General features: G+C 38.2%; 1 protein-coding gene across 1 annotated transcript in view; it reads right to left on the bottom strand.

Annotated features, from left to right (window-relative positions):
• Positions 1-689: 689 nt before the first annotated feature.
• Positions 690-12515, bottom strand: part of C2H8orf34 (chromosome 2 C8orf34 homolog) — a 174369-nt gene continuing 162543 nt past the window's right edge. Inside the window, exon 14 of the mRNA XM_075495726.1 lies at positions 690-1668. Coding sequence (XP_075351841.1) covers positions 1661-1668 — 8 coding nt within the window. The 3' untranslated portion in view covers positions 690-1660. The remainder of the gene's footprint in view (positions 1669-12515) is intronic.

Below are 12515 nucleotides of genomic sequence, written 5' to 3'. Positions count from 1 at the left end.
ATTCTAATTTCTTTCTCCACTTGTTGTGGGCAATCTTAGTTCCACTGAAGTCAATGAGATTTTTCCCAGGCATTAAATATGGTCATAATTTCACCCAGTAATGGCATAAAGCAGAAAGAATGGAGCTTAACAGATGTTCAGTGACGCAACTGGAAGAAGAAAAAAAGGCAAACCTACTTTACATTTTTCAGTAGTGTCAAGGTAAAATATGAAATGCAGGCCACTAAGGAAGAATAAAACCCATGAAAAGGAGATATTAGTTTCACAAGAATGCTTTACTGAGCACAACTGACTAAATATAGGGTATCAGTGATAACATGTGATAACATGCTCTCCTATATGCAAATGAATCTTCAACTATATTGCAAATACACACAGCATAACAGATTTTCTTTATTGATGACAAATTAATGAAGCCCCTTCCTGAAATGAACTTCAAGGGACTATCCCCATGGGGTTCCAGTATGCTAAACTTTTTACATATAGGAAGTCCACACTGTGATGATACATATAGCAAGTACTTGCTCATCACAATGTTACCTTCCATTTTACTCGCTCATGACTAAGACAGACCATACACTTTCTGTGCACTGTACGTTTGTGAGACAGCAAAAAAAGTTCACACTATGAAACATTCATGACAGACAATTCATTTTTATTTCTTAAACAAACAGATGGTTTGTTATACTGTATTTTTTAATAGTTGCAAGCAATTTCATTATATCATTATGTCTAAGATACAGGAACCAAGCGTACATAATTGAAGACAAAGGAAATTGAGAACACACTTGACAGAATTAACAGGTAAATGAAATCAGTAAATGCAACTGCCACATCCCTTCATTTGATGTCTGTGCGAAAGCATCTTCTAAAGTTCCAAGCACACAGCACACACCAGTTAGCGTATTTTAAACAGCAAATTTGTTTCAGTAATCCATATGGGTAACTAATGCTTTATCATATATATGAAATTCCTTTAGGTGCTTTATTTTTGCATGCATGCTCCATTCCTTATTGATATGTTCCCTTTTTAACAGAGTCTTTATTTGTTTTAAAGATCAAAGTAGATAAACTCAATACAAAGCTATGCGGCACGGGCAACACCTGTTTCTGCTACCCACACACATACTCTTTCACTCACTCCCCCTTCTGACCTCTCTCTGCAGGTGACGATGAGTGAACAGCTAGTTCTCTGTGAGACCTGAATGGGACATACACATTGGCAGATGTGGGCGAATACTTTAATGTTTATTAATCTAAAAAAGAGTAAAGATTACAAAAATATAAGAGGTAGAAAACCTTAGACAAGTTAAAATACATAAAATCTCTAGGTAAAGTTTATTTTGGTCAGGCAGAGTTCAGTTTATCAAATGTCAATCCAAAATAACAGGGGTATAAACTAAACAAAAACATTATAGTAACTTTATACTAAAAGGTGACAGTTACCCTTCTTTCCTAAGGCCACTGTACCACAGTAAATACTCTGATTCAGTGCATTAGAGCATCCACACATCAGAGCGGTTCCACTTATGTACTGCTGATACTAGAAAAATAACTTTATTTAAAATTATTATGTATAAACTAAAGCAAATTTTCAGGTGTAGTTTTGATCACCGTAATTTTGTTTTAATTAAATTGTTCTTCAACAATCCCACTGATTTCACAAACCTGTGAAATCAAACAGAAAAACACAGAAATTAGGGCTAAAATTTAATGTACACAAAAATAGGAAAAAAGGGAAAATTAATCCTTCATTGTCTTTGCATTTTGTAAAAGTTTTCCATAATGCTGAACTCACAGTTAAATAAGCAACATTGACCAGTATGTTGATGAATCCCAATTCATTTTTATTTCTAAAATACTAGGAAGCAAATCACAGCTTCTTCAGTTATATTGTTTGTTCCAATTATTCAGTGTTTTGGAGGGTTGTTCTGCTTCTTCTTTTTCAATAGTAGTAATAGATTGCAAAAAATGACCAGTGTTGCAAAAAGCATCAAACATAACAGGCAACTGTGATGAATCAGATAAGCTGAAATAGCAATGTTTTCATTTCTGACTGTGTTCAGGTTGAAAACCTACCCCAAAGCAAAATGGAAATTTAGCTTTTACAAATATTTACATACGCACATTGAAATAGATTGTTTCGCAAATGTTGTAACACAACCTGCCCCCCCTCCCCAAAAGGTTTGTAAAAGATGTGATGCTGCAACTGGACCTATTACATGGATCCAGTTATAGAATCAGGGTTATAAACCAGAAATAAACACCACAACCACATATAATTACACAGCTGAATGCATAAAGGTCTGTATGTTACCTTAGAACCTTTCACCTTGCCATTTTTAAACACTGAAGGAAATCAGGCACAGCAGCTTCACATTTATTCACTCCTTTTGAACATATAAACATGCAAGCCCTCTTTGGAAGATTAAAGAAACTTGGCAGGAGCAAACTATTCCCATTATCTCCAGCTAATCAATTAAATACAATTGGGACAAGATCTTTAAGTTTCACTTTGCCAGGTGATAAGCCTGGACTTTATAACTGATACTCTACTGATACTTGACACAGCAAGGTACGTACCATGGAAACCTCTGCATCAAAAAAAGAAATAAAGCCTAGGAAATCTTAGCAACAGTTCTTATCCTTTATTAACCTTATATGTATTTTTTTGTCATTTATACCAAATGTTTAACAACTGTTTTCCTTGGAGGCACTTCATTTAGCAGATATTCAAGCATTGTCACAGTTTGATCTTTAAGTAACAAATTTGTCTTAAGGGGGGAAAAAGAAAAGCAAATATATGTAAGCCTGTTTCATTTGCAGATTCGTCTCGTGACTGCTACCCACAAAAACTCCAGGGACTGTGGTGGTCTTAGCTGCAGAACGAAATGGGATGCCAGCCAGAAAATATATTCCATGCTACCCCGTATCCATTATGGAATTCTTGACTAATGAAATATTATGTTAGCAAGATCACATCAACTTTCAGCTGATATGAGACAGAGAAGCATCAAGGTGGAGATGCAAGAGATGAAGGACACCCTGAAGGGGTGATGGGATTCAGTGAACCCATCTCAGTCCCCCAGTAAGACAGATCTCTAGCTGTCCTCTGAGGTCGCTTTGTTTCTCTCCTTACTTCAGAGAACAAATAGCTTGGACTAGACTCTCTCACTTTTATGTAGCTGAAGGTAGGTGAGACGAGTCATATCCTGACAGGCTGATTTCTCCAATATAAAAGGGAATGACTATAATTTAAATGTAGTTAATACAAGCAGGAAGCCACCACTGACTGACTTGGGGAAAATAACTGAAAAACTACAGCCATTTTAAATTTAGTGAAATCACACCAGAAAGAAATACAGATAGACATTAGAATTGGGGCCCAGACTCATGACAGATTTTAGAAACATTAACTGGTGATTTCTCATAGCTTTGCTGTCAGTTATCACATTTTATTATCCCACTTTGCAGATCAAGGAAATAAGACATGGAGAAAATAAGCATTGCCCGGATCCTGCTGTAACACTCACACTGGCACTATGCATTGCCAAACAAGATTTAACCAAAATGAACAGAAGTCACATATCAAGGATCAACCCTCCTCTCTTCTCCCTCTCCCCCAGACTCCACATTCATGGATTTTCTCCCTGACAGGGTCAAGAACAGTCACCATAATTACCTCACAAAATCTTAACCTTTTCCATTAGAGAGCTTTTCCTACTTGAATTTGAAATCCTTCCTCTTCATGATAAAAGAAAAATTTCTATGGTTTTGGCTTAGAATAAATCTTGGCCTTGTAAAACACATTTACAGCAATAGGATAATAAGGAGTCTTTTTTTTTTTTTTTTTTTAGAGCTTGGAGAATACTGGGCCAAAGAAAGAAAACAGATTTCTTTCATAGAACCTTCACCTCCTGGTCATTTTTGCACCCTGGGATTACAGTCAAGCATTCTACATTTTTTCTGGTTTCTGCAGCAATCTGGCCCCTCTGCTGAATCAATCAGTCAGTTGTGGAGCCAAAAGCCTTTCAAGCCTTATTTAATGCAAAAGGATGTACTCCCTGCTTGCTGCTCCCTGGGTCTTGCACTTCATGGGGTCATTTGCATTCAAGCAAATTGAGTGAAAAGTAGGTGTAGAACACGACCAATGTGCTTTGGTAGTACTTGAGGGCTACTTCGCGCTCTTTCTTCACTGCTATAAATGACTACACAAGGCACTGGTGAAAGGTGACTGGGTTTGATAGCTCTTGAAAAAAGCTGGGACAATGAAATGCATAAAAAGCACACAGAGGTTTGCAGCAAGATCTTCCTGGCCTGTAGTGAAAGCAGTCAGCCGGCATGGCAAATGAAGGAATCAAGAAAGGCATAAAAGAATGAGCCCATCAGCATAATTTGTTCCCTAGCTCTTTCCAATGCTCTGTACTATGAAGGACACATGAAATGGCCAGTTCCTCCCAACTGGAAAGTCTGGACAGCAGCCCTTCAGTCAAACAGCTCACCGGTGTGCCCCTCTAAGGCCAGATGCAGTTCCATAGGATGACTTTGAGCCTCACAATTTTCATAGGGTTATAGTCACTTGTCTTTACTAAAACCCTAGGGGTATTGCTTCATGAACATTTTCTGTTTGAAAGGCCGGCTGAAGCAGTTTCAGCTCACCACTGTCAGACTTAGACATTATCCATAGCTCCTCCCGATTCACGCAGCACAAATGTTGGGCAGCCACAGGGCTGAGCAACAACACGGGACTGAATTATCTGAGTAAAACTATTCTTTTTACTCAGAGATTTTTCAACGAGATCCGTTCTCAGTTCACTGCATGCCTTCACAAAGAGCTGCATTTAAGTTACCTTTACTCAACAAGTGTTTTGAAAGAGCACAGTCTAAAAGGGGATGGATTAATCTGATATAATCAAAACTGAATCAAGTAATTTAATTAAAGTTCCTTCATCAACATGCAGCAAAATAGGCTGCATTCCCATTAAAAAGTTACATTTCTTTGCTATAATGGCTAGCCTTGTTAACTGGTTGTCAGTGATTAGTCAGTAAAAGCTTTAGCTTATTTTACTCTCTGAAATTCTTTAATATGAGAGAAGAGCTTTACTTTCTTAGAAGTTTATTATTTTTTTATTATGTCCTTTTAGATTGATCTTTTAACAGCACAATATTAAACAACCTGTGTTTCAACACATACACTATACTTTGTGATTCAAATCAAAGTTCCTCTATCAATATATATAGCCTGCTATATCAATATACGGCCAGTGGAGTATTTTTATTGTGATGTATGTAAATCAATATATGTTTATATTCTTATTTTGAAACAAAATTCTAATAAAGCTTAGTACAGTTTTTTAGTGATAAGCATAGATGATTATCTGTTGAACTTACCTGTATATCTATCCAGAGTGGTTTATACAAGGCATAGAACTCTGTGGAATTCAAAAATTAAGGACAGCCAATATTTTTTCCTGAAAGCTTAGAACTCCATTTGCAAATGTTTTTTGAATTAAAAAAAATAAAATATTTTAAAAGCAAAATATTTCTGTCACTGCTATTATATACACTGCCACTTAATACCGGACATTCACATAGATAAAATTAGCATGAACATATCTTGTGCTTTGAAATCTACAGAATTCTATGACTATCTAGAGCACGGTAAAGTTTAACAGTATTTTATTAATATCTTTGTTATGGTCAATATTAATCCAAACTGTCATATCTTGTATTTCCCAGGTGTATATTTTTGGATCACTAAGGACAGCCATTACTTTATCCAGAGGCACCCTGCCTTCTCAAGTAAATGATTTTTAAATTCCAAGGACTAAATTATGTGAATAAAAACAACTGGGGGGAGCTTTTAAAGTTTATAATCACTAGAATAAACCTTAGAATAAAAATCACAAAAATGTGTTCACATGTACATACAGTTATGCACATTTTCAAGGGTTTGTAAGAAAACAGGTAGCATAAATGTAGAATCATGATCATTGTATCATGCGCATCTTTATCAATGCCTAACATGTGGTGTCCAGGAAAGCAAATGAAATTGCACATCCAGACTGCTCTTATGAGAATGAGTAAGTATATTCATAGACACCAAGACAAAAAATCCTGCTGTGATCATCTAGTTTGACCTCCCGTATACCTGTACAGAGCCCACAGAATCTCCCGCTGGATTATCTATTTAGAAAGCCCTATCACCTCGTGTTAATGACTCCAAGTTCATTGCCTCCCTTAACTTTTCCTTACAATGCTTACAGCTCCTGGTTCCTAGGACATAGCATTTCATTTCCTTCATCACAGTTTTATGAGTTGAATATTTTTTATTTAAATGTCTACCTACAGATACAAAGTAATCTCCGAGGTCCCTAGCTGAATGCCTTTAGGTGAGGCAAACTCCTAAAAGGGTTTCCCAAACCCTGGGTTGTTTTTAATCATCTTCTGAAATCTCTCAAGTAATTCCAATCTTTCTTAATGGCAAGACACCAAAACCACAGTTTTTTACTCATATGATGTGGAATAATTACTTTGCTACTTAACTTTTTAGGCATTCAAGGAATGGTCTACCCTTCTTTGTGACAGCATTATGCTGAGAGCTCACACTGAGATGATCTTCTATGATCACCCTAAATCCATTAGATTATTGCTTTCCAGGACAAAGCCTCATTATTCTGCAGCAGAGACAGATATGTTTCTCTGGTGCCAGATATATTTCATTTGGTTCAAATATATTTCATCTGGTTATAATAAAGTGCATTTTACTGGAATGTGGCCATTATACCAGGGGATTCATACCATTTAATAACTTCAACTTGTCCTTCCCACCAATTATCCAAACCTATCAGACCCTAATGAGCCCCATTCATCTACATCTTCCCATTAGAAACTCTAGTTTTTGATTCCTCAGTGAGCCAGCTTTTAATTTACCTAATGTGTGCCCTGATAATTCTCTATGCCATTTTTTAAATTACAGTGTCATTTTTTATTACATTCAATGTCTTTGGGAATCCAAGTTTACGATACTAATGCAAGTTGCAGAAAAAGATATCCTTAGGTTTGGAAGCTGTACTGAAAACAGCTTTCTGCACTGAAACAAATTTTGAGAATTTTTTTCCTCACTGCAATGGAAAATTCCCTCCTCCTCTCAGACATTTTGTTCAATATGAACTTTTCCAAGGTGAAACCAAATATCAGTCAGTAGAAATAAAGTGACATGAGCTAAAGCCTCAATAGTATAAGGAGATAATGGCAGCTTTGGATTTAAGCGCATCCATTCAAAAAATAGGAATCTTGAGTCTACTTCCAACTTTCCCTAGCTGTATTTGAACTCTCCCCTCACTATCCAACAGTCATTTAACTTCTGGTAGAAATAATGTCAATCTCTAGATTTCTTTCACTTTTTATAAATAATTAAATCCAAGTGGGCAAGTTTCCATGCTCAAAAATTGTTTTCTCTCATTTTCAGACTCAAAAAGCAGTTATATGAAATGGTGCAGTTTCAGCTGTGGGTGTTACAAGCCATCCAGCCAAGACCATCCAATAGGCCTGGAGAAATTCTGTTTACAGGAACACAATCCTTACTGGTATCCCATTTCTGAAGCAGACATAGAACTGTCTCAAGCTAAAAACCTAGCTAAGCCACTGGTAGGGAAAATGAGAGAAAATGTACCTTCTTTAACATACATAAGTGCACACTGGAGGAATTTAGAAAATTACTCATACCCCAAGCAGACAAAAGCTTTATGACAGTCCTTAGAAAGGTTATGTGGGATGGGGAGATACGACTTTTTTACTCCAGTTTAAATCAACACTCTTGAAATATTAAATGAAAGAAAGATACCAATAAGTTTCTCCAGAAGATTCATGAATCTGGAATTAAAGTCTTCCAGAAGTTCAACCCAGATTCACTTTTGGGACAAAAAAGCGCATACTTACAGTACATTTACTATTCACTGGGGAAAATTTCCAACTACAAATACTATGTTCTTATTAACCAGACATATAATTGACTAATACGTTTGAGCAATGCCTCATAACTACCTTACTCCCCAGAGAAACAAAATCTAGCCCTAAACTCATATCCACTGAAAGAGATGTTTCCAGTCCTGCTATACCCCATCAGAGCAGAATACAAATACAAATAGCTGAATTTGACCAACAGAAATGGAACATGTTTGTGCTAACATCATAAATGTTGCAATCAACAGTTGCTGCTCTAAGCCTGATTCTGTCATTCTCACTCATACTGAGTAGTACCTAGCTCTAGCAAAAAGAAACCTTCACAGCAAAAACACATTCCAGCAGTAAACTCCTTATTATCAACTCTGATCAAGCAATTTTCCAAATCTTAGGAACACTTATTTTAATAATTAAGAAAAACTAACTGTTTAACCATGTGAATTTGCTCAGTGTAAGGAATTTTACCCATGGACAAATATTGTACGGTTTGGAATTTTACTGGAACACAGTCTGAATTTCTTGATTCTACAAAAAACTGTCTTTCATTCTTTGGGTCTTTTTCCTAGGTGGACATTTGTGCAGAATGGGAAAATGAAGGTTTTCTTCAATACCTGTTGAAGTAGTCAGCAGAGTGTCTTTGCAGAGTTTCAAGACCAGTGCAAGAATGAATGGAGCTGAAACCCCACTTTCTCCCAACAATCAGCTTTGATTTATCAGCAGTAGACCTTCCACTACAAACCTTAGAAAAGAATTTGCAGATGTATAGTGGCAAAACATTTAAGTTTCTTGCCACAGGCCAGCAGGTGAGAGTTAAAGCCCTGTCCCAGATCAGCTGAGCTAGAAATGAGCATCTAGTGCTTCTGTTGGGAAGTTGAAGTTAGAGTGAAGTGATAGCAGCCACACCACTCAGTGTGCCATTAACTACAGAAACTGACATGCCTTAAGCGGATTAGGGCAAAGGAATGTATATGCACATAGATATATATTTAATATGGATTAACCAAGTAGCAAGTTCACTAAGAGTCTACGTTATTCACCTACCATGTACACCTGCCAAATAGACTGACTGCAGGTAGGGATCCTCTATGTCCAAGGCTGTGAGACATGGGGAAATCTGCTGTGTGGGTTACTTCTTGAGTTAGGCACCCAAGAAAGCAGACTTGGACTTCTGGGCAGTAAATCCATGCCAGGACTACAGATAGTAGGTCAGATTACACCAAAAGACTGTCTTTGTCTTTTCAAGGTTCTTGGAAGCTAGTGATGCATTAGAAATTTCCAACCAGCAGTCTTTGTAGGACCTGTTCTCAAGGGAAAATTCAAGCTGACTCTTGCCAGTCCCCTGAAAGGCCGAATTGCTTCTCATAAAAGCTGGCTAAGAAATGCTCTGGTGGTTGTAGATGCAGCTCTTCTGTTTCCTTGCATCAGTACCCCATAAAGAAGAAAATTATTTTTGCCAGCTCAAAGAACTCCCACCAAACTGAAGTATTGTGGCAGTGGTAAATACTTTCTCCAGATCCCTCCTCTTTCCAAGAATGATCTCCATGCATCCTCTGAAAACTCTGCAGAGAATCAGCACACAAGCAAACTACTACAGGTAATAATGGGAAACTGTCTTCAGAATGACAGCTGAGGAGGAAGACACATGAGGCCCTGTCTACAGGCTTTTTAGTGACACTAAAATCAAAAAAGAACCACAAACCCTTGATTTTGGATCATATTGCCTTGGCCATTTTCACTTCTCTTTGCTCAGTGCGTATAGAGTATCAAAGCAGAACACATCTAGCAAGCAGAAGAGATTTAGTTACTAAATTATAGTAGTTCTTTAAAAAGCATGTGTTGGTTCCTATTTTTTAATAACAGAATTTACATTTCAAGAGCAAATAATTATACACTTATCTCTCTGACATATGGCCACAAACTTAATTAAGCACATAAAGAGGAAGAAGGAGAGGGTATGCTAAAAAAAAAAAAATCAACAATGCTTCTTAAAAATGTTTTTCTTTCCTTAACATAACAGATCTTTTAAGCAGCAATCATTTATACTCTTTTATATGAGTACCTATTTGATTTGAAATTTTGTCATAATTGGTATGAAGCTTTAAAAATGATTGACTTGCAGTTATCTTTGGATCTCACTGATCAGGATAAATTTTGAAAATGCTGTCAGAGAGTCTGAAGGATTTAGAAAGTAAAGTCTGATTTACAAGAACTGAGAACCTAGATCTCATTTCCATAAGACAAGATGTGCGCTGTCGTATCTGTTTTGCAAATGATGTTTGTTGGGAGATGTTGAGATGTCAAAGTGACCCAATTCTGTTCAGCTATCATTGGCTTTGAAAATAGCCTTTTTAAACTCTTACATCTGACTACATTTGAAACTGTTACCCCCAATTTTTTTCATTCTTTTTCTTGTAGAACACTAACCAGAAGGTATTAATTTAAAAGAACTCAAGGTGACTCACATAGCTTCTTTTTTTGCATTGTTAGTTTTCCCACTACCAAAACCTAGTTTTACACCTGGCTGCTATTATCTCAAAGTAGTCAAAGAATGTGGTAAATATTATCCACATATAATTTATTAAAAGCTGAGTCAAAGAACAGGTGTTGCTATTGTAAAGATTAATTTTGCAGCTCTTCTGCTCAAACTCATAAATTATGAACTCCTGGGCCCCCTCAACACTAAATCACACACACAACATCCACACAGATTTATTAACTTTAGGGTGAAAAACGATGTGTAATCTTGCCAGCTGCTCTGCCTACAAGCACTGGCATCAATCAGCAAGTATGCCAAGCCCCTCACTGACTCTCCACTTTACAACTGGGAATTGGCAGCTTCTCTTTGTCAGCAGTGGCAGTTCTGCACTTCCTGCTTGCCAATGACACTAGCACATAACCTCAGATGGGGATGATAACATTGTTATTTTTAATAACATTCATCATTATTAGATTTCAGATACAGAAAGTATTGCTTTGATCAAACATTTTTGTTCTACTCCTTTAGTTATATTAGTAGAAACACTGACCTACTATAAAGTGTGCAGCAGCTAACTACACTACAGTTAACTGCACAGTCAACATGGGTTCACAAAGGGAAAGTCCTTTTAACTTGATATCCTTCTATGATAAGGTCACCCACCTAGTGGATGAAGGGAAGGCGGTGGATGTAGTTTTTTTGGATTTTAGGAAGACTTTTGATACTGTCCCTCACAGCATTCTTCTGGACAAGCTGTCCAACTATGGGATAAGCAGGTTCACGGTGTGCTGGGTGAAGAACTGGCTGAAGGGCAGAGCTCAGAGGGTTGTAGTGAATGGGGCTATATCTGGCTGGTGACTGGTCACCAGCAGTGTTCCTCAGGGTTCCATTCTAGGGCCACTTCTGTTCAATATATTTATCAATGATCTGGAGGCAGGAGTTGAATGCACCTTTAGCAAGTTTGCTGGTGATACCAAACTGGGAGGTGCTGATGACTCTCTTGAGGGACGAGAGGCCTTGCAGAGGGATCTAAATAGATTGGACCATTGGGCAGTGATTAACGGGATGAAATTTAACAAGTTGAAATGCCAGATTCTGCACCTAGGACGGAGTAACGTCGGGCACAAGTATAAATTGGGAGAGGAGTGGCTGGAGAGCAGCCCTGCAGAAAGGGATCTGGGGGTGCTGGTCGACAACAGGCTCAATAGGAGCCAGCAGTGTGCCCTGGCAGCCAAGAGGGCAAACCGCACCCTGGGGTGCACCAAACACGGCACAACCAGCCGGTCAAAAGAGGTGATCATCCCGCTGTGTTCAGCGTTGGGGCGGCCTCACCTTGAACACTGTGTGCAGTTCTGGGCCCCACAATTTAAGAAGGATGTGAAGGTCCTTGAATAGTCCAGAGGAGGGCAACAAAGCGGGTGAAAGGGCTGGAAGGAATGTCCTAGGAGGAGCAGCTTAGGACTTTGGGCTTGTCTAGTTCGGAGAAAAGGAGGCTGAGGGGCGACCTCATTGCTCTCTACAGCTTCCTGAGGGGGAGAAGTGGAGAAGGAGGTGCTGATCTCTTCTCCCTGGTATCCAGTGATAGGACACGTGGGAATGGTTCAAAGCTGCGCCAGGGGAGGTTTAGACTGGACATTATGAAGCATTTCTTTACCAAGAGGGTGGTCAAACACTGGAACAGGCTTCCTAGAGAGGCGGTCGATGCCCCAAGCCTGTCAGTGTTTAAGAGGCATTTGGACAATGCCCGTAACAACATGCTTTAACTTTAGTCAGAAACTATAGCTTACAGCTACCTTCTTTCCCTTCTCTGTTCTTGGTGCTATCAGATCCAGGAAAAACAATTATTAGTTAGGAAACTATCATCTCTACTGATCCGGTGGTACAACCTAAACTTTTATCTATAATTTACCACTCTGTCACACTGAGCAGTGACAATGATCTACCAGGATTCTTGGAATCTTATAGCACAGGTTCTTGGATGCTCAGAAGTCCCCACACCCATGCAATTCAGGTACAGCAGCTATAAAAGAACCATGCTGTGCAACTGATGTATCCTGAAGCATCAGTCTCCCTG

This window comes from Mycteria americana, chromosome 2, assembly GCF_035582795.1.
Source record: "Mycteria americana isolate JAX WOST 10 ecotype Jacksonville Zoo and Gardens chromosome 2, USCA_MyAme_1.0, whole genome shotgun sequence".
Classification (NCBI taxonomy): domain Eukaryota; kingdom Metazoa; phylum Chordata; class Aves; order Ciconiiformes; family Ciconiidae; genus Mycteria; species Mycteria americana.
The sequence above is the reverse complement of the archived record's forward strand: the minus strand, read 5'-3'. Positions and strand labels throughout refer to the sequence as shown.